This window comes from Epargyreus clarus, unplaced genomic scaffold (genome assembly GCF_041222505.1).
Source record: "Epargyreus clarus isolate Ecla_fem2 unplaced genomic scaffold, WU_Ecla_fem_2.2 ptg000008l, whole genome shotgun sequence".
NCBI classification, from domain to species: domain Eukaryota; kingdom Metazoa; phylum Arthropoda; class Insecta; order Lepidoptera; family Hesperiidae; genus Epargyreus; species Epargyreus clarus.
In genome coordinates this window covers 8,594,630-8,612,818 of record NW_027332216.1, presented here as the reverse complement: position 1 = coordinate 8,612,818, position 18,189 = coordinate 8,594,630, and the positions used below count along the sequence as shown (strand labels likewise).

Below are 18,189 nucleotides of genomic sequence, written 5' to 3'. Positions count from 1 at the left end.
GTAGGTAAACTATAGCGCATTATTTTCATTTTCAATAGATCGTGCAATGCAAATATTAAGTATCTTGACATTCCTTCTGGTACTTTGTAAATTGTAAGAAGATTTGTTCCAGAGTAGTTTGCGATATGCTGTAGTCCTCCACATCGAAGTCTCGTTTGGCGCGCTCCATCACGCCAAACATCTTGGACCACGGCATGGTGCGGTCCGGGAGGTAATATGTTAGTAGACCCTCATATTCTTCCCTGAAACATGAAATATATCATGAAAAACTTTATTATGTAAATAGTGTAAATCTTGTTTTTAAATGTATATACGTATATAATGTATATACATTTTAATTGGTGTATAAGAATTGATATTTAACGAGTACACTTTATAAAAAAATTAAACTAAAAACAAATTTAAAAAACATTATAATTTCTAGGAATTTAAATAAGAAAACTTTAAAAATATAAAATAAAAATTTATAACATCCGAAACCAATACTTTTATGACTTTATTTGGGCTTATCGTATCGTTAGATAAGAAATTTAATTCATTTGCGTTGGTAGGTTTATTTATTATTTGTACTAATCCGTTATGCTGAAATGTATATTATAGATTTAGGCGTGGTAAAACCCTTCATGACATCACTGCTGCGGAATTACTGCTACGCTTATTTTTGATGTATAACAGATAAGTGTTTCGATTTTAAACGTGTTATAGATCAGAGACACCTAACGCATTCCAACTTAGTTCTTACAAAGCTTTTTCTTACTTAGCAAAGTATTTGTGGCTGAATACTGTTAAGACTCATATCCTATTTAATGTTAATTTTATAAATGTCTATATGACCATAGATAACAGCGAGCACTTACAACCAGATGGACTGCACGCTCTTTTAATACTTAGTAAAAAACTTACATCAATTTTGGATCCCTGTAATTATCATTCACGTACTCCTTGATAACCTCGGTACTACTTTCCGTCGACGTACAATCGTTTTCACTTTCACTCATTTTCATTTTTATAGTCAACGTAAAACCTGAAATCAAAAAGAACAGTAGGTGCGTTTATTTTTCAATATTTAGTTCCCAAAATAACGTGTAATCATAAATACCTATTTTATTTTGTATGTATTAAATTTTTAAATAGACACGTGATATACAATACAGCTTAGGAAAACCTCTTCCAATGCAAATTCATTAGGCTTACAGCTTTAGTTTTTTGTTGCGGGCCAAAACAAGCCTCGAACACGCTCGAACCGCCCGGCTAGTGACCCCGGGAAGGACGGCGGTATGTGTGGTCGCATACCGTGTCCACCAGACGGTGTGGTGAACGTCAAGCTCACCTGGGCGGAGCACGATGGGGCAACGCGCTAAGAGGACTCCGGTTGCGTTCCTTTGGAGATCCCGGAGTCCTCTACGCAGCGCCGAGGACGGCCACCGGGGGGGTTTTAGTGCGGTAAGAATCCCACATAAACCCGTGCCGCTCCCACGGCATAGGATACCTTTTCAAGGTTTCCCCCTCGTAAACAAAAAAAAATAAAAAGGCCGCACGTAGGTATCTTAGTTAGTAGGTATCTTAGGTAGTAGGTTAGTAGGTAGGTATCAATTGTGTGAAAATTACAGTCAGAGTTCAACGCTTTTTACTTAACCAAAGTCTAATAACAAATTTCATTGATAATGGTGACTGCAAGAATAAAGTATTTATTTTTTGTCAATATTTATTTTGATTTAGTTACGGACATAGTTAAATATTTTTCAATTTATATCTAATAAGGATACCTGTAACTTATACCTAATAATAGGAATTAGATGTTTTTATTGGCTTTAGGTATATTGTTAGTACTTAGTTTTGACTATACCCACATCGGAATTAAATCTATTATAATATATTACTTTTTTACTTCCTTGAACAAACTGGAAGAGATCAGCACATGACACTGTTATTATTAGGCAGGTATAGATAAGACTGGTCCCTGTAGTTCCGGGATCAGAATAGGGCTACGGTATCCTCTGCCTGTCGTAAGAGGCGACTAAAAATATGTCCCTCTTACCAGACCCTGCAAACCAAAACAGCAGCGTTTAACGTTGCTGTTATTGTTAACTCGTTCCAAACTCAATGACGTAGAAAACATCAGTAGTATGTTTCGAAGATACCTTTTTTTTTTGTTGACGAGGGGGAAACCTTCAAAAGGTACCCGACGCCGTGGGAGCAACGACGGGTTATGTGGGACTTTTACCGCACTGAAACCCCCCCGGTGACCGTCGTCAGCGCTGCGTAGAGGACTCCGGAATCTCCAAAGGAACGCAACCGGAGTCCTCTTGGCGCATGGCCCCGTCTGGCTCCGTCCAGATGCTTATGAAGCTCGCCACTCCGTGTGGAGCGAACGACGGCATGCGACCACACATACCGCCGTCCTTCCCGGGGTCGCTCTCCGGACGGTTCGAGCTCCCACACTTGCCGCCCGCAACCCCGGAAGCCCCCTTTTAGTCGCCTCTTACGACAGGCAGGGGATACCGTAGCCCTATTCTAGTGCGAGGTCCTAGCTAGCCTCACGCTTACCTTGCGAGAACTTGTTCTTGAGGTGTTGCGGCGTGCCAAGACACTGGAAGCGGCCGTTGACCATGACGGTGAGCCGCGTGCACAGCGCCTCGCACTCCTCCATGCTGTGTGACGTCAGCAGCAAGGCGCGGCGGGCGGATAAAATACATAGCATAGTATCATGCTTACCTTGCGAGAACTTGTTCTTGAGGTGTTGCGGCGTGCCCAGGCACTGGAAGCGGCCGTTGACCATGACGGTGAGCCGCGTGCACAGCGCCTCGCACTCCTCCATGCTGTGTGACGTCAGCAGCAAGGCCCGGCGAGCACGGCGAGCGGATAGCATACATAGCTTAGCATCACCCTTACCTTGTGAGAACTTGTTCTTAAGATGTTGCGGCGTGCCCAGGCACTGGAAGCGGCCGTTGACCATGACGGTGAGCCGCGTGCACAGCGCCTCGCACTCCTCCATGCTGTGTGACGTCAGCAGCAAGGCGCGGCGAGCTCGGCGCGCGGCCCGCAGCGCTCGCCACACGCGGCGGCGCGCGCCCGCGTCCACGCCCGACGTCGGCTCGTCCACGAACACGAGGCGAGCGCCGCCGACGAGAGCGAGCGCTGTGCTCAGCTTGCGACGGTTGCCGCCTGAGTACTGGTCCACCTGTGTTGCCATGTAGTTTTACTTTTCTTGAAAATTTAATCAAAAATATCAATTAAGTTGTTAAAGTTGGCAAAATTCAGTACCAACTTTCAGGGCACTCTAGCACCGTCTCTGCTTACCACATTGAAATATACGATACGCTATCAAAAAAAGCGCGATACAAAAAAATATATTCTCTTTCATTCGTCATGTTAATTGAAATATGCAGACCTATTTTTTTTATTTTTAAAATAAACTAATTTATCCCACATACAAGATTTTTGTTAGAAACATAAGAATATAAGGACAGTGGCCAACTATGCCATAATAACATTTTAAACTTAAAGCTTAAAGATAAGTAAATGCTGCATAAATCACATTCACTGTAGATTTCAAACAAGTAAAAGCTGAAATCAATCTAAGCTTAGATACATATAAACGAACAAGCAATAAATAAATAATGAAAAATGTAAAGGTGGTAGAACCCCGTGTGTCTCAATTCCAAAGGCACCGCCCCCACCTATTTCTGCAAAATAACGCGCTGCTTTGTTTCGCTTTAAAGAGTGACATGTGTATGTGAGGTATTCTTAGTCTTCAGATAACAATGCGTGGCGACTTCCTGCTACTCGACAAGAGATGGAGCCATGAGTATTCTAAATCATGCTATCGAAGTTTTCTAAATATCCTACATATATACAAGTTTCGAACTGAGATTCAATGAGCACGGCCGCTCCACGGGCATGATCACCTAGCCCGGCGGGAGATCTCCCTTTGCCAAAAATGCATTTGTGACCGACCTCAGACATGATTCTAATTTTATCCGGGGTTCTGTCTGTAGCCACTTGTCAGATGAACTATATAGCAAAAAGAAGCACATCTCACATACCCGCTTATCCAAATGCTTAGTGAACCCAAGCGAGTACGCGAGCGCTGCGGCGCGCGCGGCGACGAGCGGCCCGCACGCGCCGCGCAGCAGCGAGAACACGCGCAGTGTCTCGCGCCCTGTCAGCTCGCCGAACACCGCGTCGAACTGCGGACAGTAACCTGACGACAAACGTACTTTTATTTATTTATTTATTTATTTTTACAATACCTATATGTGGGAGAATGCTTAATTTTTACATGTAAATATTCCGTTTTTTATAAATCACATAATATTAATTTCGAACTACCGCTCCGTATTTAATAATTGGCTTACCTGAATCATGGTATTAAAAGGGGCGCACAACTGTCAACAGATCAGAAGCAGTGGACACGTCACGGTGTCGCTCTGAACCGTTTTGCAATTTTGGTTAGGTGTTATTGTTACTATGGTGGCATTGACGCTTATTCATTTAATTATTTAAATTATATTTTTATAAATATAGGTTAAATTAGTTGAATCGGAGTACCCTAGTAGATCTATCTACCGGCGCGCCCACATATGTCCCGCGCCAAAGTTCTAGTCCGCTCTGAATATAGAAATGAGTCGCGTCACAACAGCAGATTGTAGATATTAGCGGGACGAAAACAGCGTAGGAACCCCCGGCACCCGTCCGCTGCCCGCTCTCGCCCACGGGTACATAGCTGCGTTAGTGTGCCCTTACTGTTGCTACAGAGTATATGCTTAAACCCACTCCACATTCTCGCGAGAACCTCGCGAGAACGCGAGAAAAGTACGAGAAACGAGAATATGGAGCCGATTCGAATCGGGTTTTTCTCGCGTTATCGCGAGAATGGAGAGCGGGCTTTATAGTTGTGTTCGACCGTATTGGCTCTCTGACTACACCTGCGCGCAACAACTTCAGAGCGGACTAGAAGTTTGGCGCGGACTATACCTATAAGTATTAATGAGACCAAACAAGCATTTCATTCAATTCAAATATTTATAAGGTAAAATAATATTACTTGATGTTAGTTAATGAACAAATTAAATTTAATACATATGTTAAAGTATTTTTTCTTTTATTGCGAAATAATTACGTTTTTTAAAAGAACTCTTTTCTTTATAAATCTGTTTATACGCACAAAATTTAAAACCTTTACATTAGCTTTCATGAGTATAAACTTAACAATAGTAATATATCAGTAATGTTATTGAAAAAATCTCACTTTATATATCCACATATTTATGTGGGTAAATACGAGTACATACCAATGTTTTCATAGACTTTGGTGACATCCTTTTTCACAGAATGTCCGCTGACATAAGCATTTCCGCTAGAAATGGACTCGTCTGCCATCAGCATTTTGAAAGTCGTGGTTTTTCCAGCACCGTTTACACCCAGGAGACCAAAGCATTCCGAATCATTTACAGCTGTAAAAATGAAAATATAACAAATGTGTGTAATTATATAAGATTTCATAACGATTATTATTGTTAGCCAAAGGTAAGGAATCCACAAAAATAAGGTCGGCCAAAAATATAAAACTACCCCTGAAGTACAAGTTGGAACATCTTGTGTGAGTATGTCTACCTTCAAAGCACACCCTTCAAAGTTTGAAGTTCAAACCCGGGTCCGTACCCAAAGGGTAAAAATGGAACCCTAGTACTAAGACTTTGCAGTCTGTTGTCTGTCTGTCTGTCACAGAGCTATATCTCCGGAACCGTAATAGATATACGGAGAACGGTGGCCGCCATAACAACAAATGCTAAAAATAAAGTTGAATAATAAAGGGAGTCTCCATACAACAAACCGGTATTTTTCGGCATTTTTCGATCTAACTGTTAAACCGTACTAAGAAGACGGTTGAAATTTTTACAATCCGTTTACTGCTATAACTGGTATTATAATAAATACAAATAAGCACCATAAAACATATTTTAATACAGTTATTTTAATTTTATTATACGTTGGTTACGTATAATTCATCATCACCCCAATGCCATCTATTGTTGTGTCATATAACTAAGTATTGTTGAATAATAATAAAATGAATAAAGATAAGTAAAATATAATGAACATTTGGTGGTACGGAAGCCTCCATGTGCGAGTTCGACTTATTTATATTATAAATGGCGAATTATTTATATGATCGAAGTGCATGATCGTTTATGCAGTCTATCTGATGAGAAGTAGTCACTGCCGCACATGGACACCTATAATCGAGTCTATGTAGAAAATTCTTTTATTAAAGTCTAATAAAAATGACCACATCCGAATACACAGATGGGCACCTCAAATATTGCAATTTATCGTGCAGTAACTTTGCCATGAACTTTCTTTACGGCGCTTGAACATCGCCTTGAAAATTCTTAACTCTGATGATCCTGATAAGTGCATGGGACAAAAATATTAAAATCTGTATTGTCATCAGTTCTTGAAAATTTATTAAGATTTTGGTACATACTTACATTTATGTAAATACATACAGGTCAAGGTAATAAAAACGTGGTGAAAAATCCTTCTTACGACATCTAGTAGTTTCTGGTACAAACAAAACAGCTTTGAAGAGTGCTTGCCTCTTAGACAAGTTCCACCAGTACCATTAGATGTCGCTGTTCCATTTCTGAATCACGCTAACGAATGTTCGTTGGGAGATGTATTTAAAGGACGCGTCAGGCTTGTTTGCTTTAATGGTAATGCTTATGCCTGTAAGTTGGAATTTTTGACGGGGATCAGTTCGAGATCCCTTTATTTGTAATCAGTTTTAATCTTCGCTTTCTACAATCGCAGCCCACACAATCACACATATTTGGGAACGTTTTTAGGGTTCCCTACCAAGCGACATTCGACTCGCACTTGGCCAGTGTTTTTTGTAACCTCAAGTGTTTCTTTAATGAGCGTCTCAGATTGAGAGGCTAAGGCCAGTTCACCGCGCTGGCTAAATGCGAATTTGTAAAGTGGTAGACTTCACACATATGTAGGAACTTTTTTAGGGTTCAGTACCCAAAGGGTATAAATGGATTTCTATTATTAAAAATAATGAAAATTTGGCAGTACGGAACCCTCGCGCACGTCATCATTCAGCGCGCCCTCGTCAATGGACGGTGCGAGAGTTGGGGTATAGTCCGCGCCAAATTTTTAGTCCGCTCTGAAGTTTTTGCGCGCAGGTTTAGTTAGCATATACTTCGTAACGTATGGGCACACCAACACAGCTATGTACTCGTGGGAAAGAGTGGACAGCGGACGGGTGCCGATGGGGTCCCGTGCTGTCTTCGTCCCGCTCATATCTACAATTTGCTATTGCGCCGCGACTCGTTTCTATATTCGCAGCGGACTAGCAGTTTAGCACGGACTATATCATTATACACAACTTGCGACGACGACGTGTGCGCCACCTCAGCGTGCAGCGCGTGCTGGTCTATGGGCGGAGCGCGAATTAGTGTATCATTACACTCAACTCACTGAAGGACAGCTGGTCCACCGCGAGGTTCTTCCCGTAGTACTTGGAGAGGCGGTGCGACACGAGCGCGTGGTTGTAGACGGCGGGTCCGATTGTCCTCTCCGCGTGCGCCGCCTCGTCGCGCACGTCGTCATCCAGCACACCCTCGTCGATAGGCGGCGGCGATCGAGTTGGCGTATATATCTGGTATAAGAAAAAAAATAATGTAGGAATAGTAGACACGCATTCAATCTACATGATGGTAAGTGGCTACGGCCGCCCATGGACATCTGTAATGAACCCCAGGTAGGATTAAATATTCCTACCTGAGGTCGGTCACACATGCGCCGCTACTCCTGAGGACTAAGTTAGAACCCCTCGGAAAGTATGCCTCCCTTATCGCACCTTTCAAACTAGCGTTTAACGCTGCTGTTATGAGGCAGAAATAGGCGTGGCGGTGGTGCCGTCGGAGTCGAACCACAAAGCGTTCTATCACCTTCAATATAAAAAGCTTTATTTTTATCCTGAGACAACAGAAGCACTAACGCAGTAGCTTAATCATTTTGATGAGTATTGGAATGTAATGGTAGAAAATCAAGTGTCAAAGACTACGTGCGTCTGGTGCATACTCCACCGTGTTACTCTAGTACATATTGGTGATATCTACTACGACTTTTCTACTTATCACTTAAAAACTACTTATCAACGACACTATGTAATTTTATCCAGGGTAAGCGGTTTAATTTCTTTTGTGGTCCTATTTCGACCCACGTTACACGTTAAACGCGACATAAAATATATCAATTCCAGGATAATAGGTTTTAGCCTAAAATTCAAACATTAAAATATAGTGAACTACAATATATTGCGTAATTAAAACATAGTGAACTACATTTTTGTTAGTTAATAGTCTCATATCTTCTATGTATGTTATTGTAGTTATGAGTTTGGCTATCTATCGTAGACCGCTCCAGTTGTGTGGCGAAACACGTGTTGCTGATAGCATTAACGTGTACTAGGATTTATGTCATATCATTATGCGATATCTTTTATCTTTGTACGATTAAGTGCATGTGTACTTAGTTTCAGGCAGTGGAATACACGTTACACACCTCCAAATGTAAAATGTGAGTGTTTTACGTAATAAGGATTTTTTCTTTTACCTTTTGCATAACTCTATACTCGATGAACATTAGAATTAGCCAGAGTATTAAGCCAGATCCCAACATCGTCGTTAAGTACCGCAACACGCCCGGTTCCTCCCAGTCGAAATACGGATTCTCGGGAACTGTAACAAAATTACAATATAAAAATGCATATAACTAGGGAACACTAGTATTTAATTTGGTTCCTAACTATTCTCTCAGTTGTAACTATCCTCCCAATGAGATAGTATAACGATATAGCCAGATAAATCGACAATTCATTAAGTATTTCCTCGTGGCCCGTTAAATCAATTTATCATAACTACTAAAAACATTCGAAACAATCGTCAAAGACTACATATTCGATATAAAATCTTAACACTGCGTTTCAGACTTCAGTACAACGTCATTTACTCGTAGTTACGGATGAAATAACTAAACACATAACGCCTCAACTTGGGTACAATGCCATCTATTGACGGTTGAAGAAACTACTTCTAAACATTTAATAGTAGAAATGGGATGATCAAATAAAAGTACATGTGATTATTCTAGTATTCAAGTGGATACACACCGCAGCACGATTGTGGAAAATGATCACACATGACTTCCATGGTGCACTCAGTGATATTGGGCATGGACGACATCAGGTCACAAGCTTGCAAGCAAGAGAACCGAGTCAGACCGATTTGGATTAAGGATCTGCAAGAAATGATACATACAGTAAAGTTGTTTGAAATGTTTGATTAATGCGTGAACAAGAGAGTCCACATTTACTCTATTTCTCTCGAAGATTTATCTTTTTTTAACAGACGATTAGCTCAAATTGTGTTAATATGGTATAAGGTGGTTTCCTCATTTATCGGAAATATGAAGCACTTGTACGCTATATGACAAAGTTAAAGAAAAAATAATAGTCTTCAATATTATAAAACCCCAGGCTGCTTTGAAGCATGGAATCGGTCGTAAAAGATTTAGTATCAATTATCAATCTAAGGACTAATACAGTTCGTTCACCGTGACTATACTTTCGCAAAAGACAATGGTATCAATGTTTGTTAAGTTATATTGATAAGATAAAAATACAATATACAATCCCTGGGGGCACGGCAGAGCGCCGCCAAGTCGAGCAGTTAATACGTTTTAATTTGGATATATTACCTCACGGCCGTCACAAGACTGTAAAGCGGGAAAAACTGCAGGACTGCGTCCATGATGTCAGCCACGTGTTTAGTATCCAAAAATGGCGCCCACAGCGCCTCCACTATCTGCGGCCCCATCATCCCTAACACAGGAAATAAAGTTAAGTTACAAAAGGTTTTCCTGTAGTAGAACATACCTCATTATGTCAATACTATACATAATTGAATATCCTTTAATACCTAATAACATAGAATTGGAATAAGTAATTCATTTATGTAAAAGAAGCAAATTTCGCGATATTCGCGAACTTAATATAGGCACTCATTTTGGGAGCAATATTTGTCCTACAATTTGAAATTACTACAATTTCGCCTGGTTTTTGTATGTTTTACTGTTGTTTACTACAGAATATTATTTTCGTTAAATACAAAAAAATTATTAACGTTAACCACAAAAGTCGATATTGTGATATATTTCGAATTAACTTACCCACAAGAACATTAACAAAGAACATGATGACAAAACCGAGAGCGGGGCCGGAGAACAGATGTGAGCACAGATAGTTGAGTGGTAGCATCGCGGCGCCGTACACCATCAAGCACAAGTACATGCGTCCTGTGGCAAGAAAATAGTAAGGACCTTAAATCCCAAACTGTACAAGTTATACATGAATAATCTATATTTTTAGGTAGTATTACCTACATGAAAAATTAAGACAAATTTAAAATAAACAATTATATAAACAAACTAAAAAGTGACAGAAAGGAAGTGTTGTTGACTCTAGCGGACGAAAGGGAGGACAAACGTATTACACTGGGGCCTCTATTCAACTTTTCGCCCTGAACCTCTAACGACCTTAGTCCGCCACCGATTCTTGACTGCGAAGGGAGAAATAAATATACGACGCCTTAGCAGTTCCTCAAAGGTAGCAAGCAACTCAATTGTCCAAACTCAATTCTAGGATTTACATAAATGTCCTTGAGCTCCAGTCATCACTTGTGAATAGATAAATAGCGTGATTGTTTGATAGTTCAATATAAAAAATAAACCTATCACACCTTAAACAAACCTATGCGAAAATATAATAATTACATCAAATACTGATCTTCCATTTTTCTATTAGGCATTCAACATACGCGATCAAAAATATGTCATACTCTTGGTACCCACCCAATTCTTCGACAGAAGATAGACCAATGACGCCGAAAGCAGCGCAGGATATGATGATGGTGACGCTGAGGATATTGTACCAACACCAGTCGAAGATCCAAGCGGCGCCCCACATCACCACGGGCTGCACTCCCGATGCCTTCTGCAGGAGTTTTGCACGGGAAACGCGTTCCTTTGCAAATAATTTGATATGAATTTCAAAATACAATTATAAAGAATCTGTTATGACAGATTGATGATAATAAAAGGCTACACTACAATGGATAGAATAACTACTAAATATTAACTGCACTTATTTTTATTTAAATTAAGCACTCATCTTCTGATTCCATTGTCAGAGCAGCTGATAGTATTTTAGTATCCAATAGTCATTATAACCCAATCTTGAATAAATTTTACATATTTGAATAAATTTTGTAACGTTTCGAATTGATTAAACAATTTTAGAAGTTGGCGGAAATTGGAGTCAATGGGTAGAAATATCTAATTGATCACAAAATAATAAGAAGTAAGTCATTTACAAATAATGTGAGTCACACTCATGTTCTAAAAAACCATACCTTGATGTAAAACATAATGAACACAGCGCTGACGATGCCCATGCTGCTGCCGATACCACTGGATATTTGCATCGACAACATCGTCACCATTAGTTGCATGTCACTCTAAAAACAATAAACAGATGTTAGAAACAAAATTATAGAAGAAAGATTGAAACAAAATCCATTTTCTTTAAAGGTAATCTGACCGTCCGAATTGTAGATAGGTACTTGTTTGTATTTTTTAAATTAGTTTAATTCGTCATTCGTTTGTTCTCAACACCTGTAGTAGATTCTAAAACACTAGATCCAATACGATTTAATAAAGAACAACTTATGATATTTACAAATAAGTTGTCGTTATAAATATTAATCAACAACATCAATATAATCAATATGATACAATAATCAACATTAGCAAAACGCTACAATATAATCGCTAATGTATAAGAAGAATGAATATATGGAATTTATATACCTGATCATAATACGTGGCTTCTAGTGGATAGTTAAATACAAATATATTCGCTGCCGCATCCCTTCCCTTCAGTAGCGCATTATGGAACGTTGCAAGCGATATAGCGACGTCGTGGTAACCGAAGTTGCTGAACCAGGCTGTAGCGGAGTTGTCGTTCAACGTCGCACCAAGCAACAGACGGTTCCGTAGCAACCCCATCATTGCTGGCTCTTCTGTCTTTGAACAGATTATTCGTTTAATGGAAAGAAGGGCATGAAGTTTCAAATATAAAGTAAATTACTTAGGTATAAAACTCGCTCTCGATCGGTAGATCTCGGTAATCCGCGTGGATTTTAGTCTATTTAGGTTATTTAGTAATTGTAAATCAATACCAATATGGTAGGACCCGCGGTATAAATCTATAAAAATTAACAATATTAAATATTTTTTCCAATACAATCCTTTATTTTGTCTAAGGAAGTACCTTAGCCAAAACAGGGGTTTAATTTCGAAAAAGTCCTTTATAGTGACGAAAATCTTTTGAAATTGAAAATTTATCATTAGCTGTTTGATGTCGGCAATGATTATTCTCATTCTGATGATGATGATTCAGCCAGTCAGGTCATGGTCTTTTTATACAAAAACATTCATAAAAGCCTTGTAAGCTTCATGTTATATGTTTTGACTTATTTACGTTTTTAGTGTACGCAAATCTTAGTGTTATTTTTGAAAACCGTAAAGAAAATATTACCCTTTGCAAATAATGCTGGTCAATTGGTTGATCCTGCGTATCCGTAAGCGTCATATACGCATTGTTTGTTTCGTTGAAAAATCGCTCGTATCCTATCTTTGCTATCGACCCGATCGAAGTTTCGTTTGTTCCGTTATAATGCATTAAGGTTTCAGTTACAACAAATCTGCAAAAAGATTAAATATAAAAGGCGACGCAACTTTAAATGGTGTCACTACCCAATTCTGCATCTTCTGACTGTAGCATTCTGATTTTACCACACGATAAGAGGTGACATTAAAGGTGGTAGAACCTTTCGTGGTTAGACTCCGGCGGCACCACCGCCACACCTATTTCTGCCTAATAACAGCGGTGCTAAACGCTTTTGTGTTTTGGTTCGAAGGGTGTGGTAAGGAAGATATCCTATTTCGAGGAGTTCCAGCTTAGTCCTCAGGGTTAGCGGTGCAACTGTGGACGACCTTGGGTTGGAATATCTATTCCTATCTGGGGTTAATTACAGATGTGCATGGGTAGCAGTAGCCACTTACCATCAGGTGGACTGCAAGCTCGTCTGTTACTGTTATATTATAAAAAAGGAGGACGGACGAAGAGGAGGCTTAGCAATGTCAATTCCCGTTTTGGCGATTGCATAAATGTTGCATTGCATATTGGCGAATTTGCTGCGTTCGGTCGCGGATCACAAACGCGCGTTTTAGCAACTGTATCGCGTTCTCTGCTTTCATTTTGTGTTATAAGTAGTTCGTCAATGTGTGACTTCGCCTGGCTCTCATATGTGTGCGGGGTGTAGCATTTGATTGGTACATCTAGCTTTAGAAAAGCAGCTAAATCATCGATTGCCAATACTAAAAGTAGCATATCTAATGGGACTTTAAAAAATGTTAATAAGTAAGTGACCATAAAATGTGAATAGAATACCTCGAATCGATTATTTTTAGTACCCGTGTAAATATTGCATTAATTTTGCAATATAGTTATCTATACGGGCGTCATTACCCTTATCTACTTAGCAATTGATAATGTAGATAATAGCGGCGATTGTTACCTACCCTTCTGTGAGTGTTAGCGGCCGGGACATGATTCTCGGGGAGTTGTTTATCAAATACTGCATCACTCCTAGTGCAGTGTTGATGAGCAGCACCGGTACTAAGACTTGCAGCAACAAGAGGCCCCAGGAACGAATCCAAACTAACCACAGCTTTAACCATATTGCCATCACATGAAGCCATAATAAATGCAGTCCAGTCGCAGTCTCGTCAGTTCTGTCAACTGTAAAAAGTTATATATCAGTGACCTTTTAAGTAAAAGGTCTCCTATGGCATGGTCATTATACAAGTTGGAAGTAGAAGGTCTCCTATGGCATAGTCATGACTTATTCTACCGGTTTGCTACTGAAAACTGTGCGGACTTAATTTTTCTCATTTGAATATTTGAGGTATAGCGTTTATATGTAATAGGGACATAGGTACAAATAGTACAAATGATATTTGCATTTCCCCATTAGATATTAGTCTAGGAAAATGTAAAGACTATCTTTAAGTAAAAAGGTAAGTGTAACATCCGTTTACTATCGTATTGTGAACTATTATACTTATTTGTTCCATGCCAACCAAAGCACAAGAATTTAGTATGTATGTAGTATGTTTTGAAATACTTGAAATTTTTGTCTGATTATACCTACGGTATAATCTTGAAAGCATCGGAAATGATAACGGGACTTTCATGTTATTCATTTGAAAGAATTAATTCCTTTGAAATGAATAATTGTGCGTGAATAAATTTTATAAACCGTACGCTACCGTAATTTGTTTATGTAATCTCGCGTTGGTACCTGCCTACCGTTTAGCTCAAGTAAAAAAGCATAAAATTGAAATAAGGAAAATAGATCAATTCGATATCCTGTACATATATCATGTGTTACTAATATACCAATAAAGGTCAATTTATGACTTAGTTAAGTAAGCATAAAGGCGAGTGAAATATCAAGAAATATTATAAGTACCTATATTGATTTTAGAAGGAGGTATTATACAAAATGTATCTACCCATCGACATATGCGTGATTTGTTTATCGACGTTTATTGCTTTTCTTATCCATATTAATCGTGATAAAGGTTTATTGAATGTGGAATTCCTATTTTTGAAAAAAAAATCTTGTCATGAATAATTAACTGAAATTTATTAATTGTTATTTTGAAAATGCAGTTTTAATGTACCTACTACATAAATAAGTGTGGTTAGAGTAAATACATATTTTTGAAGGTGGTAGACCCCTTTGTGGTTCGACTCCGGCGGCACCACCGCCACACTTATTTCTGTCTAATAACAGCAGTGTTGAGCGCCGCTGTGTTCCGTTTTGAAGGGTGTGGTAAGGGAGACAGACTTTTCCGAGGCGTTTCAGCTTAGTCCTCAGGGGTAGCGGCGCATCTGTGGCCGACCTCAGGTAGGAATATCTAATCCTATCTGGGGTTGATTACAGATGTCCATGGGCGGAAGTAGCCACTTACCCTCGGGTGGACTGCATGCTCGTCTGCTACTTCTATATTATAATATAAAAAATAAAAGTAAATACCTAGGTACATTTACATAAACGTCGTTGAATCGATTTATTTATGTTTTTATCATCATCATCATCATCATTATAAAAATAGGCTACGAATATTTTTTACTTCTCTTTATAAACAGATTTTCTTTATTTATTATTAATTTGGCAAGTTTTAGTGACGAACAATAAAAATATTGAAAAACATATTTCCGTTCATTTTAGTAATTTTTTCTATTAGTTATTGTCTGTAACATCACAAATTTCGACCACAGCAAAAACATCTTTCTTATGTTTTAAAAAATTGAAACTACTTACGATGTTCCATGGAGGATTCTTCAAAATCATCCTTCAACGAATCATCAATACTCTCCGTAGAGACGGTAGCGGTGTCATCAGACTCCGAGTGTATATCCACATCTGAGCCTACTCTGTAGGAGTGTAATTACACAACATTACAAAACTGTGACATACAAGTTACTGGGTAGCTCAAAAGTGTTCTCTTTAGGCTACCATTGAATCTTTTTTTAGGAAATTACATGTGATAATGGCCAAAATATGATGTAGAATACAGCATACACTAACGGATTCGGCGCCGAATCTGATGTTTACACCCATTACCCACTTTGATTCTTACTACCTCTGAGGACTAAATTCGGATACCACGTTAAGAGACTCATCATTAAAACTAGTGCACTATACGCTTGACAATAGCGTCGCGTGATAGGAATGGTTGTTACAGTACCTTGGCATTCAAACGTAGAGTGTCTACAGTCTAACCCCATTATTTATCTAAGATACAGTTAAGTGGGAGTATACGAGTTGGTATGTATGTGTGATAGAACTTGACGTGAATCTACGGCAACAATATTGCTGAACATTTATTTCTGTCTTATACGACAACCTCAACAAGGCAACCTTATGTAAACGCTTAATCCTGAGAGTTAGCAACCATAGACTTCAAGTGGGCCTTATAGTACCTTAATAGACATGCAATAGTTTGAACTAGTTATACGGACAGGAGAGACCACTTCAAATATATGCAACAACATAAAAATCTAAAAATATATTAGCTGAGTGTATAGAGCGGATTAAATAATTAAAAACAACAATAAATAGTTACGTATCTAATACCTTTAATTATAATGATTGATAAGAAGGAAATGATAAAATTCAAGTCAGAATTAGTAGACATTTTTTATCACTAGTACATGTTTGTATGTATGTAAGTAACATACACAAAATCACGCGAGTACCCAGACGGACTATCGTATGAAAATTATTGTTAATTATGTACTTATAATCAGATTAACGCAGTCAGTAGATAAAATAAGATAATAGGTATACTTACGTCATAAAAACATCCTCGAGGGTAGTGGCAATTAGGCCGTAGTTTTTAAACCTTATCGTATCAATACTACGCTCTAGGTCATTCAACATATCTTCGAACTTATGTGAATAATCGTTTAGTAAGTTGTATGTTACTTCCGAACCTGTAGATCATAATAATAGGAAATTAATATCATTCGTAAACTTTCAAGTTATCGGACATAAAATGAGCGTTCGATACATAGCTTGAAGATAACAACAACAGTAGCGAACCCAGTGGCTTGAAACCGATTCCCGGAAACCTTAATTATACTGCTAAAATGATGGGTTTGTCATCCATGACCTCCTAAAGACTTCAAATTTCAGAAATATGACAATGGTAATGAAAATATAAAGAAAAAGAGGACGAGCCTTTAGTTACCGACTTTAGACTAATTTTGATTTTTTTTTTTTGGTAACGGTTATGTACTTAAAAGTAGAATATAATGTGGAAATATATAGATATTTTACCTCGATCTTCCTTCACCCTCAATTCCGGTATGTGACTATTGATAAGCGCAGTACAATGTTCGTAGCTGAATCCTTCATTTTTGACAACAACAAGTGTGTATCCAACCCCATAATGTCGTTTGAGGAAATAAGGTGACCCGACGCACTGAAGGCGACCGCTCGACATGATCGCTACACGGTCACCCAGGAAGTCAGCCTCGTCCATAAAATGAGTAGTTAGTATCATTGTTCGACCTGAAATAATTCATATTTTTTATAGTTTTACATTTTTTGGTTCTCTATAACTAAGATTTATTATAAATATTCATATAATATTTAGGTATATAGAGACCGCGCCAAACTTCTAGTCCGCTCTGAATATAGAAACGAGCACGCAGCGGCGTTAGTGTGCCCATACTGTTGCTACAGAGTATATGCTTGTAGTTGTGTTTGACCGCATTGGCTTTCTGACTACACCTACGCACAACAACATCAGAGCGGACTAGAAGTTTGGCGTGGACTATACCTATGTAGGCACAGAGGCAATCGTTGACGTTAAAAGTGAAGAGAGCAAGAGTCCATCGAAATTGATCACAATGCTTTGTAGCGTTGCTTACTTCTAAGGATCAAATTAGTACACCTCATGTTCTAGAGATGTGCTACATAACACCTTTTAAAACTAAACCAGACGGCAGTAAAGCTACTTTGCTGGTATGAGGAAGAATTAACGATGATATTGCCGCATTCGAAGTACAAACAGTTATAAGTATAACAATAAATTTGCAACGTAAAAATGATGTTATACTTTTTATCTTAAGGATTAAATAAAAATCAATAACTAAAACACTGCGTTATACCTACACAATAAGTATTAATTATATTATATTAGTAAAGTAATGTATACCTTTCTTTTGTTTCTGCAATAGATTCCAGAGAGCTCGTCGCGAGGCTGGGTCCATACCAGACGTGGGCTCATCCAATAACACTACCCGAGCACCACCACTCAAAGCTATTCCAACGCATAATCGCCGCTTCTGTCCGCCTGATAAGCCTTGTGCCAAATAATCACGCTACGGAAAATTGGAAGGAATTAAAATTACCATCATTAAAACTATATCACATGTAGAGGCAGAGCCGGATTTAGAGGTCTAGAGGCCTTGGG

The 18,189-nt window shown here is 38.7% G+C and overlaps 1 protein-coding gene across 1 annotated transcript in view; it reads right to left on the bottom strand.

Moving 5' to 3' along the window:
* Positions 1 to 36: 36 nt before the first annotated feature.
* LOC140744347 (phospholipid-transporting ATPase ABCA3) overlaps positions 37 to 18,189 on the bottom strand; it is a 28,634-nt gene continuing 10,481 nt past the window's right edge. Inside the window, exons 13-31 of the mRNA XM_073075911.1 lie at positions 17,932 to 18,097; positions 17,049 to 17,282; positions 16,561 to 16,702; positions 15,528 to 15,640; positions 13,717 to 13,936; positions 12,671 to 12,836; positions 11,941 to 12,156; positions 11,484 to 11,588; positions 10,924 to 11,095; positions 10,243 to 10,368; positions 9,772 to 9,895; positions 9,185 to 9,312; positions 8,629 to 8,753; positions 7,489 to 7,669; positions 5,295 to 5,456; positions 4,047 to 4,204; positions 2,893 to 3,181; positions 904 to 1,024; positions 37 to 242 (exon numbers count right to left, since the gene is read on the bottom strand). Coding sequence (XP_072932012.1) covers positions 56 to 242; positions 904 to 1,024; positions 2,893 to 3,181; positions 4,047 to 4,204; positions 5,295 to 5,456; positions 7,489 to 7,669; positions 8,629 to 8,753; positions 9,185 to 9,312; positions 9,772 to 9,895; positions 10,243 to 10,368; positions 10,924 to 11,095; positions 11,484 to 11,588; positions 11,941 to 12,156; positions 12,671 to 12,836; positions 13,717 to 13,936; positions 15,528 to 15,640; positions 16,561 to 16,702; positions 17,049 to 17,282; positions 17,932 to 18,097 — 3,135 coding nt within the window. The 3' untranslated portion in view covers positions 37 to 55. The remainder of the gene's footprint in view (positions 243 to 903; positions 1,025 to 2,892; positions 3,182 to 4,046; positions 4,205 to 5,294; positions 5,457 to 7,488; positions 7,670 to 8,628; positions 8,754 to 9,184; positions 9,313 to 9,771; positions 9,896 to 10,242; positions 10,369 to 10,923; positions 11,096 to 11,483; positions 11,589 to 11,940; positions 12,157 to 12,670; positions 12,837 to 13,716; positions 13,937 to 15,527; positions 15,641 to 16,560; positions 16,703 to 17,048; positions 17,283 to 17,931; positions 18,098 to 18,189) is intronic.